Source organism: Dama dama, chromosome 4 (assembly GCF_033118175.1).
Source record: "Dama dama isolate Ldn47 chromosome 4, ASM3311817v1, whole genome shotgun sequence".
Taxonomy (NCBI): Eukaryota; Metazoa; Chordata; class Mammalia; order Artiodactyla; family Cervidae; genus Dama; species Dama dama.
Window position 1 is genome coordinate 40,873,953 of NC_083684.1, and position 16,383 is coordinate 40,890,335.

General features: G+C 57.8%; 2 protein-coding genes across 7 annotated transcripts in view; one reads left to right on the top strand and one right to left on the bottom strand.

Annotated features, from left to right (window-relative positions):
• The window catches only part of PRMT7 (protein arginine methyltransferase 7), a 40,614-nt gene extending 37,025 nt beyond the window's left edge, over positions 1 to 3,589 (top strand). For 2 of the 4 annotated variants that reach the window (XM_061138796.1, XM_061138795.1), the window contains exons 16-18: positions 950 to 1,110; positions 2,015 to 2,111; positions 2,340 to 2,555. In XM_061138796.1, coding sequence (XP_060994779.1) covers positions 950 to 1,110; positions 2,015 to 2,111; positions 2,340 to 2,519 — 438 coding nt within the window. In that variant the 3' untranslated portion in view covers positions 2,520 to 2,555. Of the gene's footprint in view, positions 1 to 923; positions 1,111 to 2,014; positions 2,112 to 2,339; positions 2,556 to 3,018 lie in introns of those variants that run through there. The other 2 variants (XM_061138798.1, XR_009692373.1) reach the window with 2 other exon arrangements.
• Positions 3,579 to 16,383, bottom strand: part of SMPD3 (sphingomyelin phosphodiesterase 3) — an 83,682-nt gene continuing 70,877 nt past the window's right edge. For all 3 annotated transcript variants that reach the window (XM_061138801.1, XM_061138800.1, XM_061138799.1), the window contains exons 3-9: positions 14,686 to 16,216; positions 9,937 to 10,012; positions 9,672 to 9,827; positions 9,072 to 9,161; positions 8,815 to 8,878; positions 6,890 to 7,052; positions 3,579 to 6,631 (exon numbers count right to left, since the gene is read on the bottom strand). In XM_061138801.1, coding sequence (XP_060994784.1) covers positions 6,530 to 6,631; positions 6,890 to 7,052; positions 8,815 to 8,878; positions 9,072 to 9,161; positions 9,672 to 9,827; positions 9,937 to 10,012; positions 14,686 to 16,005 — 1,971 coding nt within the window. In that variant the 5' untranslated portion in view covers positions 16,006 to 16,216 and the 3' untranslated portion in view covers positions 3,579 to 6,529. The remainder of the gene's footprint in view (positions 6,632 to 6,889; positions 7,053 to 8,814; positions 8,879 to 9,071; positions 9,162 to 9,671; positions 9,828 to 9,936; positions 10,013 to 14,685; positions 16,217 to 16,383) is intronic.

Below are 16,383 nucleotides of genomic sequence, written 5' to 3' on the forward strand. Positions count from 1 at the left end.
GTCTGGTCCCTCCCAGTGCTGCTGTCCTAGACCCGCTGTCACTTCATACCTGGCCGGCAGGGCTCAGGGCCCCAGCAACCTCCCAGACAAGCCTTCGCCTTCTCATTCAGCTGGTTGTTGGGTTCCATAACCACCAGGTCCTCTGTGAACAAGTTTTATTTCCCCACTGTTACTTGTCTGGGCCACTTATATCTCGTGTCTGACCGTATACCCCGCTGCTTCTCCCGTCAGCCTTTCTCCACAGGGAGCTTAAGTGAATCTGTAGATCTGAAGTCTGGCCCTGTCTGTCCTCTGCAGGAAAACCCTGAGCCCCCACCTTCACCCCTGCAGCCAGCCCCCGCCACTCTGCTGGCTGCACTCTGCTCTCTGACTATTCCCTGCTGGGCTGTGTGCACTCTGCTCTTTGCTGCCAGCTCCTTGGTAACCTTCAAGAGGCAGCCTAGAGGTCACCCTTCCGGGCAGCTTTCCTGCCCAGCCCTGTTCTTAGCCGGTCAGTGTCCCCTGGACACTGCAGTTGTTCCCCAATTGTCTCCTTCTAGACTGGTAGCCTTGTAGGGTGGTGATCTGGCAGCTGTAGTGTCAGTAAGGGTCACTGAATGGGCAAGTGTCCAAGTGATGGGTGATTTCACCAGTGTAGGCCATTGGTCAAGGTAGCTTGTGAGATGGGCAGTGGCTTTGAATCTTAAAAGGCAGAAAATGAAGCTGAGTGCCTTGCTGAGGAGATTGCTTGTGAGTGGTGCCAGAAGCCAGCTGGTCTGGCCAGGCGCCTGTGGTCTTTTATGGGGGTCCACTTGCCCCACATGACCATGGCAGTTACCGTGAGGGACCAGGGCCATGGCAGTTAGGGACCACTGGCATAGATAAACTCTGGAGATGGGGACAGGAGCCCCTTGTTTCTTGGCCACCTGGCTCTATCTCTGCAGACCCCGGCCTTCTCTTCCCTTCTCAGCGTGCACTGGACTTCAGGGAGAGCAAGGAGGCCGAGCCCCACCCGCTGTGGGAATACCCGTGCCACAGCCTCTCCGAGCCCCAGCAGATCCTGACCTTTGATTTTCGGCAGCCAGTCCCCCTGCAGCCTGTCCATGCTGAGGGCACCATCGAGCTGAGAAGGTGAGCGGAGGCTCCAGTGTCGGGGAGTGAGGAAGGAAGTGGCAGGGCTTGCTTTCTAATAGTTATTGCCTGAATGGCTATAAGCACTTACTTTGGCCACTTTCATGTAGGTGGGATGGCTGTCCTTGTCTCAGCCTTGCCCTTCTTCAAGTGGCCCTGAAATGTGTGGGGGTCCCCATAGCTTCTGGGTAGGGGAAAGAGCCAGAGTGGGCTTGCTCATCCTCCCATATCTGAGGCTCCCTTTGAGCTCAGTGGCATGATACACACAGCTGCAGAGAAATGTGAGTTTGGTTGCTATGGTTACCCATTGGACCATATTCGTTCCTGAACCCTCCTGGGAATTGAAGCAGCTTAAGAACTGGCAGGGGCTATCATCTTGCTACATGGTCAGGCCCATCCAGCTCCAGCTCCAGCTCCCTTCACGGGGAGGGGTGTCTCCTTCCTGGAGGAAGCCACCTCTTGTAACTGGGTGAGGCCATGAGCCTAGAGCCCCTTGGGGCTCCTCTGACAAGGAGGAGGCAAGGCAGCTGCTTGTCTGTGCCTGCTGCCCAGAGTTATCTGGGAGCGATGTAGACTTCGATGCCTGGACTGCTCTCTCAGCCTTCTGGGCCAACCTTTCCATGATCTCAGGTGGAGGAGGCCAGGCTGGCAGCCAGCTGGCCCTGCCCCAGGGTTACTCTGAATACTTGGCCAGACTGTGGGGAGTGAGTGGGCACTTTGGTTGCTCAGCGAGAAGGCCACTTTTACTAAGTGGCCTTGATTCAGTCTTAGGAGTCTCCTGACAGGGCAGGGTGGAAGTAGGGAGGATGAGCAGTTTCTGAAAGGCAGAGGGCAGCCATGGCCATGCCAGCCTTCCGTGCAGCCATTTGTTTCTGGTCCCTTTCCACCCCCACCCCATCTCTAGGCCCGGGAAGAGCCATGGAGCTGTCCTGTGGATGGAATACCACCTGACCCCGGACAGCACAGTCAGCACCGGCCTCCTGAAGCCTGCAGAGGACAAGGTAGTGCTGTGTGCACAGGTCCCTGAGGAGGTGGACCCTGAGAGCAGGTGTCATCATGCCAATCCTGTGTGCTCTGGGTGTTCCGGGTAGTGACGTCTCAGTGGTCCTGGGTCATCCAGCTCTGAACAGCAGTTTCTCACTGCAAGCTGCCTGGGCTGGAGGCTTGCCAGGAGGGGGCTGGCTGGGACATCAGAAGCCCTCACTGCCTTCTTGCTGCTTTCTCTGCAGGGGGACTGTTGCTGGAACCCCCACTGTAAGCAGGCCGTGTACTTCTTCAACACCACACTCGACCCCATAGTGCCGCTGGGCGGCCCGCAGACCGTCACCTACACTGTGGAGTTCCACCCAGACACTGGAGACATCACCATGGATTTCACACTCTCAGATGCCCTGGACCATGGGTGCTGACCCTCACTTGTTGAGAAATAAAGTGGAGGAGGGCTCTGGGCTCTGAATGGTGGCTTTCTGTGGAGAAAAGTGAAGGCACCTTGCCTTTTAGGACCCATCTTGGCCTCGGGGATTGGAGGAGACCACTTCCTATTTTGTGTTTTTGCTCTGCTGGCTCCTTGCTCCAGATACGGCAGGAAGTGGGGATTACTTTGGAACTGAGAAGGGGCCAAGGAGCCCACCCGCAGTGGTTTTTAAAGTGCTCAGAGAGCTTCATGGCCACAGTGTCCCTCCTGCTCTCCCTGGGAGGGAGCCAGGGCTGACTGTGCCGGGCGGGTCTACTACTCTCCTGGAGCTGGGCCAGCCTGGCCTTGCGCTCTGGGTACCTTTGAGTCCACCTGCCCACTCCAGCTCAGAGAGGCTCCTATGGGCACAGTTACTGATGTGGCTAGGCTCTGGGTCTTGAAGACCCTGGTAGGGCCAAACTGAGAACCAAGTTCAGACTCTTTTTGTTTGCTAGGTAATGGCCCCAGTCCACATTTGTAAGGGTTTGGCCTCCGTGTGCAGCAGCAGCAGGTGACCAAGACCAGCACCTGGACACCAGGCTGCTCTTCTGAAGTCAGGGCGGAGGCTGTCCCAGAGCAGTTCAGACGCAGATCCAGGATACCAGCCAGCAGGAGGAGGGAGCCTGAAGGTACAGCCCTTTCCCACGTGCCCCCCTTCTAGCAAAAGGACCTCATCCCCCAGCAGTCTGGGCAGATGGGTAGTAGTGCAGGCACCCTGGCTTCGCCTTGCCAGAGGACAGGGAGTCCCAAGGGGGCCCAGCCTGGCTTCTTCTCACACACAAGGCCCCGTTCTGCTGTTTACTCTAGTTCCAGAGGGAGTGAGTAAGAGAACCCACGTGGCCTGGTTTTTGAGTGGTTCAGGGCAGACTCAGGCTGTGCTTATCACATGGGGAAGGTCAGGAAAGGTAGGCCCTGCACGGCGGTCTCCCCATAGCCCCGCCTGGCCGCCTAGCCTGCTGGAGTCAGAGCAGGGCCCAGACCAGCTTTTCACTCAAATAAGTGCAGAACACCAGCCTTGAGCCTCACAGTTTTATTTTTTTTTCCTCATTATCCATCCTTCTTTTCAGCACCAGTAAAGGAAAAAAAAACACTTCTCTTTTCAAAATACTTTTATCAGGTGTAAAGATTGTTTTCTTCTAGGGAAGAATTGTTTGGATAATATATTTGATAACATTTTTACCAAAACCTTAGGTGTGCTTACCATAGAAAACCCCTAATGTCCCATGAGGATACAATACAGAAAAAAATACAGAAATTAAAAAAGTGTTTTTTTTTTCTTTTTTAAAACAGTATTTCTAAATTTCAGCAAGTTAATACAATAGTTAAAAAGCATCAAGATTAATACCCATACTTAAAACTGAAGGTGGTTTGGACAGATGAAGTGACCGTTTTTCTCTGAAGCTGACCTCTGCCTCCTGGCTTCTGTGGAGGAGGCTGGCCCGGGGCAGGTGCAGGGCCTTGGGGATTTAGGTGACACCTGTCCGTCCTTCCAGGCCTAGATGCCACAGAAACATCTGAGATGTTCCTTTTTTAAAAATCAAAGTGGAAAAGTCTGGCTTGTACACAGCCCTGGGGGTGCACAGGTTTGATGAAACTCGTGGCTGAGCGATGGCGGCCTCAGCACTGAGGCCCCGGAGGGCGGCGCAAAGGGAGTGGGGAGGCAGGCAGGCCCTTCTCTGGAGACCAGGCAGGCTGGGCAGAGGCGACCGTGTTAGGACGGGAGAATAACTGAGGCACAGGGAGGTATGACTTGCCTAAGGCCGCCCCATGTGTAGGGAGAGAAGCATGTGCCCCGTGCCCTGGCTCCCCTCCAGCTGCCCCGGGAGGCCAGCAGCCCCTCTGAGGGCTGGAAGCTGTGCTGGAGTCACTCCACTTCAGGAGCCAGGCCCTGCCCCCGAGGCTCTCCTGGGCACACAGCTGGCTCACAGTCTGGGGCCTTGGCTCAGGCCCAGACGTCTGGGTATCACATCTACCCTGTCGAGCTCCACCTGCGAGCAGATTTCTGGCCGCTCCTAGGATTGGAGGCCTCTGACCCAGGGAAGCCTAGCCAGGGCCCCAGGAGCCATGGCCCTGGAGGAGGGGTGCACTGGAGAGCCAGGGAGGACTGTACCCTGGATGGTGAGCTGCCCTCTTAGCTTGATGTGGGGGTGGGGCTGGGGGCCTGGCCAGGGGAGTGCTCCAGGCAGTGAAGCCCTCTGCCTAGCTGCTGCCCTGGCCAGGGGGCTTCAGACCAGCCCACACCACCTTGGGTGCAGCTCTTGGGAGTGTCCCCTCCAGTGCAGGGCCTGGCCTCTGACTTTGTCCGTCTTGGTCCCTCTTGCAGCTCAGTGGGTGACAAGGCACAGCGTCAGCATATTGGCACCAGGAGGCTCCTGGTAGCAGAGTCCTGGTACGTCCCCAGCCTCGTTGGGAAAAACTGGCTTCAAGCCAGGTGGCACGTTGGTTGGGGCGCTGTGAGGAGGGGAGACCAGCTGGGGGTTGTTAGTAACCCCCTGAATTGGAGGGGCCTTGCACCTGGAAATAGACAAAACCCTCCCTGTGTGACGGGGTGGGGGGCGTCCCCCGGTGTGTTTAAAAAGGCAGGTGGGCAGAGGCAGTGCTGCCATGGGATGAGGAGCTATGGGCTTCCCCCGCAGGCTCTGCCACGCCGTGCACAGGTACCCGGGGCTGGCCCTGGCTGCGTGGTGGCAGACTGGATGCCTGTGCACCTGAACATCAACCAGTACTGCTCCCTGCGGGGGACAAGCGGTGGCCATTGGCCTTGCCACCCCCAGCCTGCACACTGGTGAGGTGACTGGCTGCCCTGTGCCTTGACCCCCAAGTCCCTTCATCCAGGGCTGGGGTCGCTGTGGAGGATGGGCCTAGGAGGACAGAGCCGCAGCCCCACCGCCCACCCCCCCCCCACCCCCACCGATGCAGGGGGACGGTTCCTGAGCTCAGCCAGAACGCGGATGGGGACAGTCACCAAGGGAGGATTGGTCCTGAACCAGAAGGGTGTCCGGAGGGGAGACAGGATCAGGCAGAAAGAGAATGTGTTGGTTCTGACAGAACAGAAGCTACAAATCTTACCGTTTTCAAAACCAGAAGTCCCCCTCCCCCCTTAAACCGTGAGTGGCCCTTCTTCCTGTAAAAAAAAAGTATGCTGTCTCCTTAGAATCCTGTCTGTGGCTCCATGGCCCACGTTGGAGTCTCTAAGGGAGGCCCTGGGCTCTGCTGTGCCGGGGGCAGGGAGCCCCTTTCAGGAAGAACAGCGTTCTCCCTTGTGGCTTGCAGACCCTTTAAAGTGAAGGGTTATTTTTGTTCTTTTTCTGTTTTTCTTTTTAAAATGTAATCGCCCTTGAATGCAAGACCCTGGGAAAGAGCCCGGGCTCGCTGGTAACTGGACACAGCCTTCATGGTCCCTGCTCGTGAGCTGTCCAGGCTGGAGGCGGTGAGCTGGCGGTCCCGTGTCCAGGAATGCTTCTTTGGCTGGTTCTGATTGTGTTTGGAGTTTGGCCTTGGGTGAGGCCCGAGTGAGGGGTCTGTGGCTACGGTGTGGCACGTGGCATGCGGGCAGCGTGCATGCGAGGGTGCAGGCATGCGAGACAACATGGCAGCAGACAGAAACAATGAACCCTGGACGAAGCTTGAGAAGAGATACAAAGAGTACAGAAACCCGGATCTCATACTAACCCATGGGTTATAAACTAGGTTGTGCTGTAGGTTTGTAGAAAATCAACGATTCAAAAGAATGGCACTGGTTGGGCAGCCAGCACTCCCCAGGCCGGCCTGACCCCTGTCCATGGCGAGTGCCCAGAGGTGCCGGGCAGCGCTGGTTCCAGCCCACCCAGGACTGGCCGCGGCTCTCCCGGGCCCCTGCCCTCCTCCGCCAGCACCAGTAGTGCTCGCTGGAGGGGACACGGCCAGGGAAGGACTGCGACTCAAAGGGCTGGCGGAGGCCCCGCTGCTCGTGGTGACTGGGCTGGTCTATGCCTCGTCGTCCCCTGCAGACACCATCAGTCGCATGGCCACCGGGAGGTGGTCCGTCAGGCCTGACAGCTGGGTGATAAAACTGAATTCTTCCACCTCCTGCGGGATTGGGGAGGAGGGAAGGAAGAAACATCCCTGTTAGACCGAGAGGGCATCCTATAAAGCAGGGGCCTGGTCTGGACCTTCCTGAAGGCAGGGAGTGGGGGTGTCCTTGGGGGCCCCAAAGGCCTGCTGGACTGGCACATCCCCCTTTCAGAGGAGAGCTCAGTGCTGCCAAAGGGTGTAGAGTAAGAATGCCCTGCTACGGGCACAGCCTGGCTGCCCAGCCCAGCCCAGCCCAGCCCAGCCCAGACTCACGGCCTTCCAGTCCGGGCACAGACCCTCCTCCCCGTGCAGCATGTAGTCGATGCGCCTGCCATTGCCTTTCAGCAGCTCTTTGCGTCCCTTCTGGCCGCCTCCGGGGCTCTTGCTGGTGGGGAAGGCGAGGTACTCCCGGCGACCTTCCTCACTCTCCAAGACCCTGCCCATGCAGAAGGCACAGGAAGGCAAGGTGAGCACAGCCCCAGCCCCATGTCTTGAGGGTGGAGCCACGTTCCCGTCCCCCAAGTCAGACCAGACCCCTAAATTTAAGATCTGTCTTGTCCGTGAGCCCAGAAAGGGACTGGGGTGGATAGAGACTGGATCCGAGCCTGTGAGTTCCTGACTGACTTGAGCCACTGCCTGGAAGTGTCCCGTGTCCACCTGGGGTTAGCAGCACTCACATTCCCTTTCTGAACTAGGACGTTGGCACCACCCAAAGCCTGTAACCAAGCTGGGGACAGAACTGCCCACCCCCTCTCCAGGTAGGGTTGTGCTCTGAGCTAATAGGGTCCTGTTTGGGGGGAACTTGATCTTTGCAGTGAACCCCAGAGACCCTTCTCTTCTGGAAGTCCCCAGGCCCCCCAGGTCTCCCGTTTCAGGTCAGCAGGGGGCCAGGGGAGCCAGGAGAGCACCCAGACCCCATCCTAGGACTGAACTCATGTGTCAGTCTGTCCCCAAGACTCCAGGACACTTTAAGGACCAGGTGTGTTAAGAAAGGAACAAAGTGGGATGCGGCTGTCGCCCCATTTCTCAGAGGAAGGAAACTGATGCAGTTGCTGGTCAGAGTTATACAGGGAGGGCAGGGCGCTCAGGTGGAATTATGCCCTGAGTCTAGGTCTTCTGACTCCTTGTCTGCCTTCTGCTTTCTGCCAAGTTTCCTCCAGAGTCCGAGCACCATTGGGAATGAGCCTTCAAGGGACATCCCATCTCAGAGGGCAGTGTTGGGGCAAGAGGCACAGCCACCAAGAACCACTACAAAGGCCCACCCGCCCAACTAATGCCTGGACACATGAACAGGGCACCTGGACAGGCATGGCAGCAAACACAAGTTTTTGCAAGGTCTTTTATCAGCCTTGAGATATATACACTAATGACACACAGAACATCATTCTACCTCAGAAATGTAATCTATTTCTGTCCTTTGCCTTTGATAATTAATTCCAGCATCAGTGATCTAAGAGTTACTGATAAGTCATTTTTAAATCGTCATCTCATAAAAAGATAATTTTCTCAGCCTGGGATGATGTTTCAAATTTAGTCTATAATCTAATTAATTGGCTCAAATTAGCTGCAAGGAGCCATCGCTGGGGCTCTGGGCTGTCTCGGGCTGTGAATTATACATTGGCTCTGCTGCTGGCCTCTCAAATGTGTCCTTTTCAGAAGTCTCAGATTCAAGAATACAGTTTGGCTGGGGTGGATCTGTCTCTACTTTGACTGGCTTGTGTTAGCTCTGTCTGTGTTTTTATTTGTCTGATTGCTGGCTGCTGGCCCCCTGCCACGGATGCCATCCCCAGGGCCCTCTGGTCAGAACAGGGATCTCTGTGGCATCTGTTGTCGCCCTGGGAGGTTGTGGTCCTTTTTCCTGTGCCTGAGGCAGGCTGGGGCTCAGGGCAGGCCAAGCTGTGGTAGAATGAGTCCAGACTTGGGGTGCTGGTATAGGAAAAACCACCTCGAGACCCCAGGCCTCCTTGGGATCCTCTTTTTGGTAAGGACACCCCTGGAGCGTGAGGTCCACCACAGCCTCTGCCCACCCCCAACTTGCATCCCTGACGCTCTTAACAGGCGTCTCGTCCTGGGGAGCTGTGGGCTGTCATCGGCCCACCTCTCCACACCTAGTCTGGGTCGGTGCTCATCCCAGACCTGGGAGCTGCCTGGGTTTGCCTACTCGCCTGACCATGGCACTGGGGATGCTGGGCGCTTACTTTTGCAGATTGTCAGGGGTGCACACTTCCTCATCATAGAGACCGTCCTGGTCCAGCAGAGTTCCTGGGGACAAGGGGGTGAGAGAGGTTACTGTGGGCAGGAGGGGCAAGCCCAGGGCTTCTGCCAGCTGGGCAGCTCAGGGCCCCCTCCCCCCAACGGTGAGGTCTTGGGGAAAGGTCTCTTCAGGAAGCCCATGGGGTGTCAGACCTCGGCAGTGCCCCTCCTGCCCCCGCGCCTGTCCCCAGCCCCAGCTCACCGATTGCCCACGGCTTCTCCTCCCCAGGCCCCAGGCGGCAGGGGTCCTTGTAGCGTGTAAACAGGGAGTGCTGCTGCTCCAGCTTGTCATCTGTGCAGGAAGGGAAGGAGTACTACGGGGCTCAGGGTGTCTGGCATGCCCTGGAAAGCTACCTGCCTCTGGTTCCGGTTTGACCAGAGTCACCCGATCCCTGTCCCTCAGGTAACTGCTTCTGGGTAGGGTCTGTTTCCGGACAGATGGAGCTATGGTTCATCTGTGACTGGCTTTCTGTGTCCTTGAGAATGCCCCCTCTAACAGCTGTCAGAACTGTGGCTGGTACAAAGTAAGAGCTGAATACAGACCTGGTGAGTATCATGAGCTAACCCCATTAGTCTGGATTTCAGAGACTCCCTGCCTTCACTGCCAGAGGTTTATCTGCAGGGCATCTCCTGACCTCCAGCAAGGTGGCCTCTAAACTCTAGGCAGAGCAGGGGTTCTTATTCTAGGATTTCTTGAGGGCAGAGAAATCATATTCTCGCTAAACGTCCCACTTCTGTGCTCCCAAGGAGCAGAGCCCATGCCTCCTCCATGGTCGGCCCTAATGGGGTGGAGCCCTCTCACCGGAGGAGCAGTTGTCAAAGTTAAAATCTCCACAGATGACATCAAACGCCACCAGCTCCTCGGGGTTGGCTGCGCTGGACGAGGAGGTAGATTTTCGGAAATCAGCCAGCCAGTCCTGAAGCATGTTCAGCTGCTCACACCGGATGTCACTGTCCTCTGTGGGGCGGAAGTACAGAGGTGATGAGGCTGCTGCCGGAACCCCGGCCAGGCGAATCCTAGCCCTCTGAGGACCCCACCCCATGAAGCTCGGGCCCCTGGATCCTACCTGCCAGGGCGTGCAGGTGTGTGCAGGAGATGTACCCGACAATTCTTTGGTCCTGAGGTGTGCTTCCCACCTGCACCTGTGGGGGGGAGGAAGTGTTGGTGATGAGACCTAGAGTTAACATTGCTCTGAGCACAAAGGGATGCTGGCAGTGCCCGACCTCAGCCAGGTCTAACCCTCAGAAACCCAGCTTTGTTGACTTCTGGCTAGCCTGGGGCCTGAGAAGAACAGCACATCACCTGCTTCTAGGAGCTTTTGCTCCAGTGTGGGAGGCAGATGCATGAAGAAATACCTGCTTTATGGCACGGTGAATGCCACCGACAGTTCATGCAGCACTTTGTGGGAGAGAGATGCAGAAACCACCACAGACCTCCTCCCCAAACCCCTGCCATCTGCTGACGACTGGAGTGTCCACACGAATGTCCCTCCCTGCTTGGTCCACTTGTGTCTGGTGGCTCCTTCCTCCTCCCCTCGGTCACACCCTGGACCTGATCATGACGTGGAGCCTGTTCCTCTAAAGTCTTAAGTCAGGCTCCCTCTAGGATGTGGCCCAGCCACATAGCTCAACACCCTCCTCCCCGTGAGAAGCCTTGGACCTTGCTTTCTGTCGTCTCTTCCCAGTCTTTGCCTCTCTGGCTTCATGAGCAATCATTTTATCTGCTTCTTGGCCGTGGTCCCCATTAGTCCCCAGATCTGGGATGACAGCTGTGGCTGGTGTCTCCATGGCGCCTGTCATGGCTGACCCCAGGCTCCCCTGTGACCTCTGCCCCATGCCCAGCGCTTCCTCCACAGGGGCCTCTTTCTACTTGCCCAAGCTTGGTCCTTGCCTCTTGTACTCTTCCACTGGAGACAGAGTCCCTGGCAGGTGGAGTGGGGCTGAGAGTTCCTCGCTAACTCCCTGCCGAACCACAGGTGACCCTGGCAGACCGTCTCCACAGGTTGGCATAATGAAAACAAGCACCTCAATTGTACAGCACAGACAACTCGGCCCCAGTGGTGAGTGTGGTGCAAGCCCTTATCAGGCTGTGGTTGGGAGGTGAGGGTTGACAACCCAGCCTCGGATTCTCAGGCCCTCTGCTGGAGGCTCCATCTTTGGGCACCCTGACCAGAGGCCTGTGGTTGGATCCTCACCCTCGTCCTCTCTGGGCTCTCCTCCCTCCGAGCCTCAGCTGTCTTCCCCAAATTTTGCTAATCTATTCTGGCCTGGGTTTTCTGTGACGACGAGACCCTGAACTCTGGGAAGTCCCCAGGGAGCATGACCACAGAGGCCAGTTCTTAGCTGAGGTGTGGCAGCAGCAGGGTGGGTGCCCCGGCTTCTACTGAGCACAGGTCTGCTTGTCCTCCAGCTGACGGTGGCCGGGACTCAGCACAGGCCCTCTGCTCCTAGGGCCTCGGGGGGCGTCCATCCTTCTTTCTGTTGCTGAAGTCAGATTGGCATTCCCCTCCATGAGGACTTTCTCTTTATTAAACACCTTGAGCTTTCCACAGCTCTTCATCCCATTTCCCAGGTGGATGGATGTCTGGTTACTTGATAATGGGCCCAGATTTGGGACTGTTGATAAGTTCCTATGTTCACCATTCACGTCTTGCCCATAGTCCAAACCCACAGCTCAGCCCAGTGGTACTCCTGCCTCTGGAATCCCTGGGGAATCACACACCATTGGTGCCCCCTGTTGCAAAAACAACACAGTTTAAAACCACAGTGCCCCCCAAGGCCACACGATGGTGCTCTCTGCATCCTCAGGCCAAGAGCCTGTTCTCTTCTCAATAGTAATACTCATGCCCGTCAGTACCAGACCTGCTGCTTCATGGATGTGGCCTTGCAACTGTGAGGATTACACTAAAGTTAACACCATCGGTGGCTGGGGTCCTGAGGCTCTGGTGACTGAGGCAGGTTGAAATCTGATCCTCACACCCAGCTCCTCCCCCTGCCCCACGCTACTTTCTGAGCTGGCGGCCAGCCATGTGACGTCTCTAGTGCAGGAGCCCCACACTCAGCACTTGGTGTCACCTCCCTGTGCCGAGCCCTGGGTGGGGACAGACAAGTGCAGGGAGGCCCTGCTGCTGAGGAGATCCCTCCCGGAGGGGGAGGCACCCAGCAGAAGGTATGCCAGCCCCCCCACCCCCTTCCTCCAGTCAGTCCAAGATCTGCTTTATCATGTGTTGGGACTTATTGATTCCCTGGCTTGAGTCCCGGGGAGCCGCAGAGGCTCATGTTTCACTTGCAAAAACAAACACTCACTCTGAGAGGCTGTGCCTTTAGTCCTGGTGGGCAAAGACCGTCAACAGAGCAGGGCCTAGAGCCAGGCTCTCGCTCAGGAGGCAGGAGCCGGTCCAGTCCCTCCCTCCCTTCTCAGGCGCCTCTCAGACCCTCTCCGAGGATGAGGCACTCAAGGAGTGAGTGGGGAGGTGGGGCTGGGTGGGGAGCCCCAGGTGAAAGGAGCAGCCAGGCCCTGCCGGGGCCGGCTCCTGAAACCTCACTTATTTCACTCCTCCATGTGGAGAGAGAGGCACGCTCTCGCCCACAGAGATGAGCTGGCTCTGGTGTGCCAGGCACCGCCGCTCCACTCTTGAGTTCTGCCTGACAGGAGAGGTGGGCCGCTAGGCCCTGGGGCCAGGGCTGAGGAACCCGCAAAGGAAAGCTGGCTTGTGCTGGATGCCACCAAGGAAAGCTCCACCGACATAGGGTGACACATGGAGGCCCCTAAGAATGTGGCTGGAGCAGAGCTCGGGGAGGGTGGCAGGTGGAGGCTGGCTTCTCCCCAAGGCAGTGGGAAGAGGGTGACAGGAGTCAGACCCGACACCAGAAGGATGGTAGAAGAGGGAGGACAGCCCCAAATCTCAGAGGAGTGGTGGCCTGAGCCGTGACGTCGCAGCTGGACATGCAGGGTGGACCCAGAGGCATCTGGGAAGTGACATTGGGAGCCTGGGGGTGGGTTCACTGGGCTCAGGGTTAGAGAGTCCTCAGCAAGTCTGGAAATGGAAGCTGCAGAGGCACCCCAGGGCAGGTTCCTGGGGCTGACTGCCCATGATAACGACTCAGCAGTGAAGAGTGCTAGCTAAGTGGGGTTGTCTGCTCTGAGAGCTGCCAACCCCCAACTCAGGCTGGGAGCTGGGCAGAATGCAGCAGGCCTGGTGCTGCCAGATTTGCCAGGGCGGGGAGAGGAGCTGCAAACTGGGCTCTATGTGAAATAGCTTGATTTTTAAATGTTGGCCAACATGAGAAATTTTTTAATGGTAGGAACCAAATTAAACATATCTGCAGACTAGTTTTAGATCCAGGAGGTAGAGGCAAAAGTGTTTAAAGGATGAGCAGGTGAGAAGAGGCCCGGAAGGAACAGCCAGAGAGCTAGGGGCTGGGAGGGAATTCCATGGCAGAGGGGCTGGCCCTGGTGTGCATGATAGTTGGGGTGCTAGCCTGAGGGGAGAGAGAGGAGGAGGTGGTGTGTGGGCTGGGAGCAGGGTTAAGGGGGACCCTGGCCTTTGAGTCATCTGTAGTAGGGCGGGTGCAAGGGAAAGGGTACATTCCCCCACCCCCCGAACTGACAGCATGTCGCCTCTTTCCCCAGAAAGTCACTCCGGCTGCTGAGACAAAAATACATCTGTGGAATGAAACACTGACGAACCACATGCCAGAATGGGGAGGTTGGTCTCCTGCAAGAGGAGTGTCTTCAATTTCAGCATCTCAGGCTATGAATGGAGAGCTGGGGACCCCAGCTCTGCACCTGCTGAGCCACACAAGAGGCCTGAGCACAGGAGTGGGGGCATCTGGGTGCTGGGCTGGGGCCCTGGCAGGCTCCGTGCAGATGATCTCCCTGGGCCCTCACTCCTGGCAGGAGCTTGGCTGACAGGCAGCAGCTTCCTGGACAGGTCAGAGCTGAGGCCTGGGGATGAGTGCCCCCCATACTGGGCCTGCCCGGTAGCCTCACCAGCCACCTCCATCATGGACCCCTGCTAGCGCAACTGAGAAGTCTCAAGGGGAGTGTGGAGAGAATCCACACCCAGAGCAGTTGCTGCCTCTACGGGCAGAAACGCCTGTTCTGTAACAGCTGGCCAGACGGGGCTTCAGAAAACTCTGGAAGCACCAAGAGCAGCTTTTGGATAGGGAGCAGAAAGTCGACACGCTGAGCCTGTCAGGCTCAGGAGAAGATAATGTGTAATGACCACATTACCATGGTCTAAAAACTCCAATTGCATCCAAATTAGCAGAAATAATTATGATTCACTTTAATTAGTGACTCCGGAAGTGAAGCCTGGAGCTGGTGGGCAGAGTGCCTGGCATGGCAGCTGCGTGACAGCCAGGAGGGAGAGGACATCCCGGCCGGGAGGGCTGGTGGCCTGAGGGAATGGCTGTGGTAACACCCGGGCCTGAGAACTCTTGCCTGCAAGCTGCGCCCGCTTGTCTGCAGTGATTCAGAGCAGGCGCTCCCTGCCACCTTCAGCACTGGCACCCTGAGACGCTCCCAGGCCTTGCCCCTCCCACATGGCTCCCACCATGTGAGTAGGCTCTACGTTGCCCCCGCTTTACAGACAGGGAAATGGTGATGCAGAGATCACCCAGTCTGGAGCCTTGGCTCCTGTCCGTGCATTCTCATTTCCCTTGTCTCTGAGCCAGGGGCCCCTCGATTCAGCTCCACGAAAGGCCTTGTCCGCCCCTTGCCCTCCCAGAGAGTGAGGTCTGCCCCCAACCAGCTGCAGCCCGCATCCCCCCTACCCTTCCAACTCTGAGACCTGCTGGTGAAGGCCTCCTACCTTGAGATACAGCGCTCCCTTCGAGGCCAGGCTGTCGGAGAACCGCCCGTTGGGGTAACAGTGATAGGCCACATCCATGATGGGGTAGCGGCTGGCAAAGAAGAGGCCGCTGTTGAGACACTTGAAGCTGCAGCAGCCGTGGCAGCCGTACACCCCGACGTCGTAGAGGATGTACTCGAAGTAGCCGTGCAGCTGGTCTTTCAACTTGGCGGCCGCCCGCTTGTCAAATACCTCCTGCAGGCATAGGAAGTCCAGGTTGGCAGGGAAGAAGGCGGAGACCTCGTGGTCAAAGGCCTCATCCGGGTGGCGCCTCCTGCGCGCGGCCGCCCTCTTCACCACCGAGGCCTTGTATGGGAGCTTGCTGTTGGTGCCCGGCTCCCCACTGCTGCCATCAGCCCCAGCCCGGCCCTTCACCAGGGACTCCCTGGAGGCCGAGGGGCTCCCCAGGCTCCCCGAGTCCCCATCTCGCTGACTGTGGTTGGGTGTCTGGCCCCGTGGGCCTCCACCAGCCCCATTCCTGGCCTGGCCCCCATTGGGGGGATCGACGGCTTCGGGGGGCCGACCCCCCTCATCACCACCGATGCGCACGATGCAGGCGTCCTCAAGGTTGCCTCCGTCAGCTGGGTCTCCGGAGGCCAGGCCGTTGGCAGCCTCGTCACTAGGATGGCGCCCGCCCTCGCCCTTGTACTCCACAGAGGCCGTCCTCTTGATGCTCCCGGGGACGGCCCGTGGCACACCATCACTGCCCTGTGGTGACACCAGGCTGCTGAAGCTGGCGGCGCTGATGGAGGTGTTGGTGGGCGAGTCGATGTAGATTTTGATCTGGGGTCTACTGGCCCCATTGCGGATTCTCTGCCCGATCTCTTTGGCACGGGCTTGGGTGTTGAAAACATTGTTGAGCCTGGCCAGCGAGTCCGGGAGGAGGCAGAGGTTGGCGGTGGCGAAGCAGAAGCTTTTGCCAGGACCCGTGCCCTTCCATTCGCTGAGCAGGGCCGCCCCACCGGTGGGGCCCTTGTCCTCCAGCCGGGAGTAGATGTAGGGCCGGCGGGCAGACTGCAGTGGGGACCAGAGGAGGAAGCCAAGGAACGCGAAGGGCAGTGAGGCGACCAGGAGGGCCAGGTAGACGGGCGTGAAGAGCACGGTGCAGAGCAGCTGGAGGTAGCACGGGTCGTCTGCCCGCTGGCGCTTCTCGAAGGTGGTGGGGATGAAGGAGGCCAGGAGCCGGTCCGCCAACCAGTAGCACGGGAAGATGAGGGCCCAGGACACGGCGTGCAGGGCGGACAGACAGCTGTTAGGAAAGGGGGTCGTGTACAAAACCATCGCAGCTCATTGGGCACCACGGCCAGCCCTACTACATGGTGTCCCTGGCAGCGAGAGCACTTTCCTGGGTGGGGCGGGTGAGTAGGGGAGCAGCTGGAGGAGGGTCACCTCCTGGTGAGACACGACTCTGGGTGGTCAGTGGTGTGTGTCGGCCAGCCAGTCATGGTTCCTTCAGCGGGCCATGCTGGGCCACCAAGGCTTGCTGGAGAACCTGCAAGACAGAAGGAATGGTTGCTGTTTAGTCACTAAATCATGTCTGACTCTTTGCAACCTAATGGACTGTAGCCCGCCAGGCTCCTCTGTCCCTGGGATTTCCTAGACAAGAATACCGGAGTCGGTTGCCATTCCCTTCTACAGGGGATCTCCCCAACTCAGGGA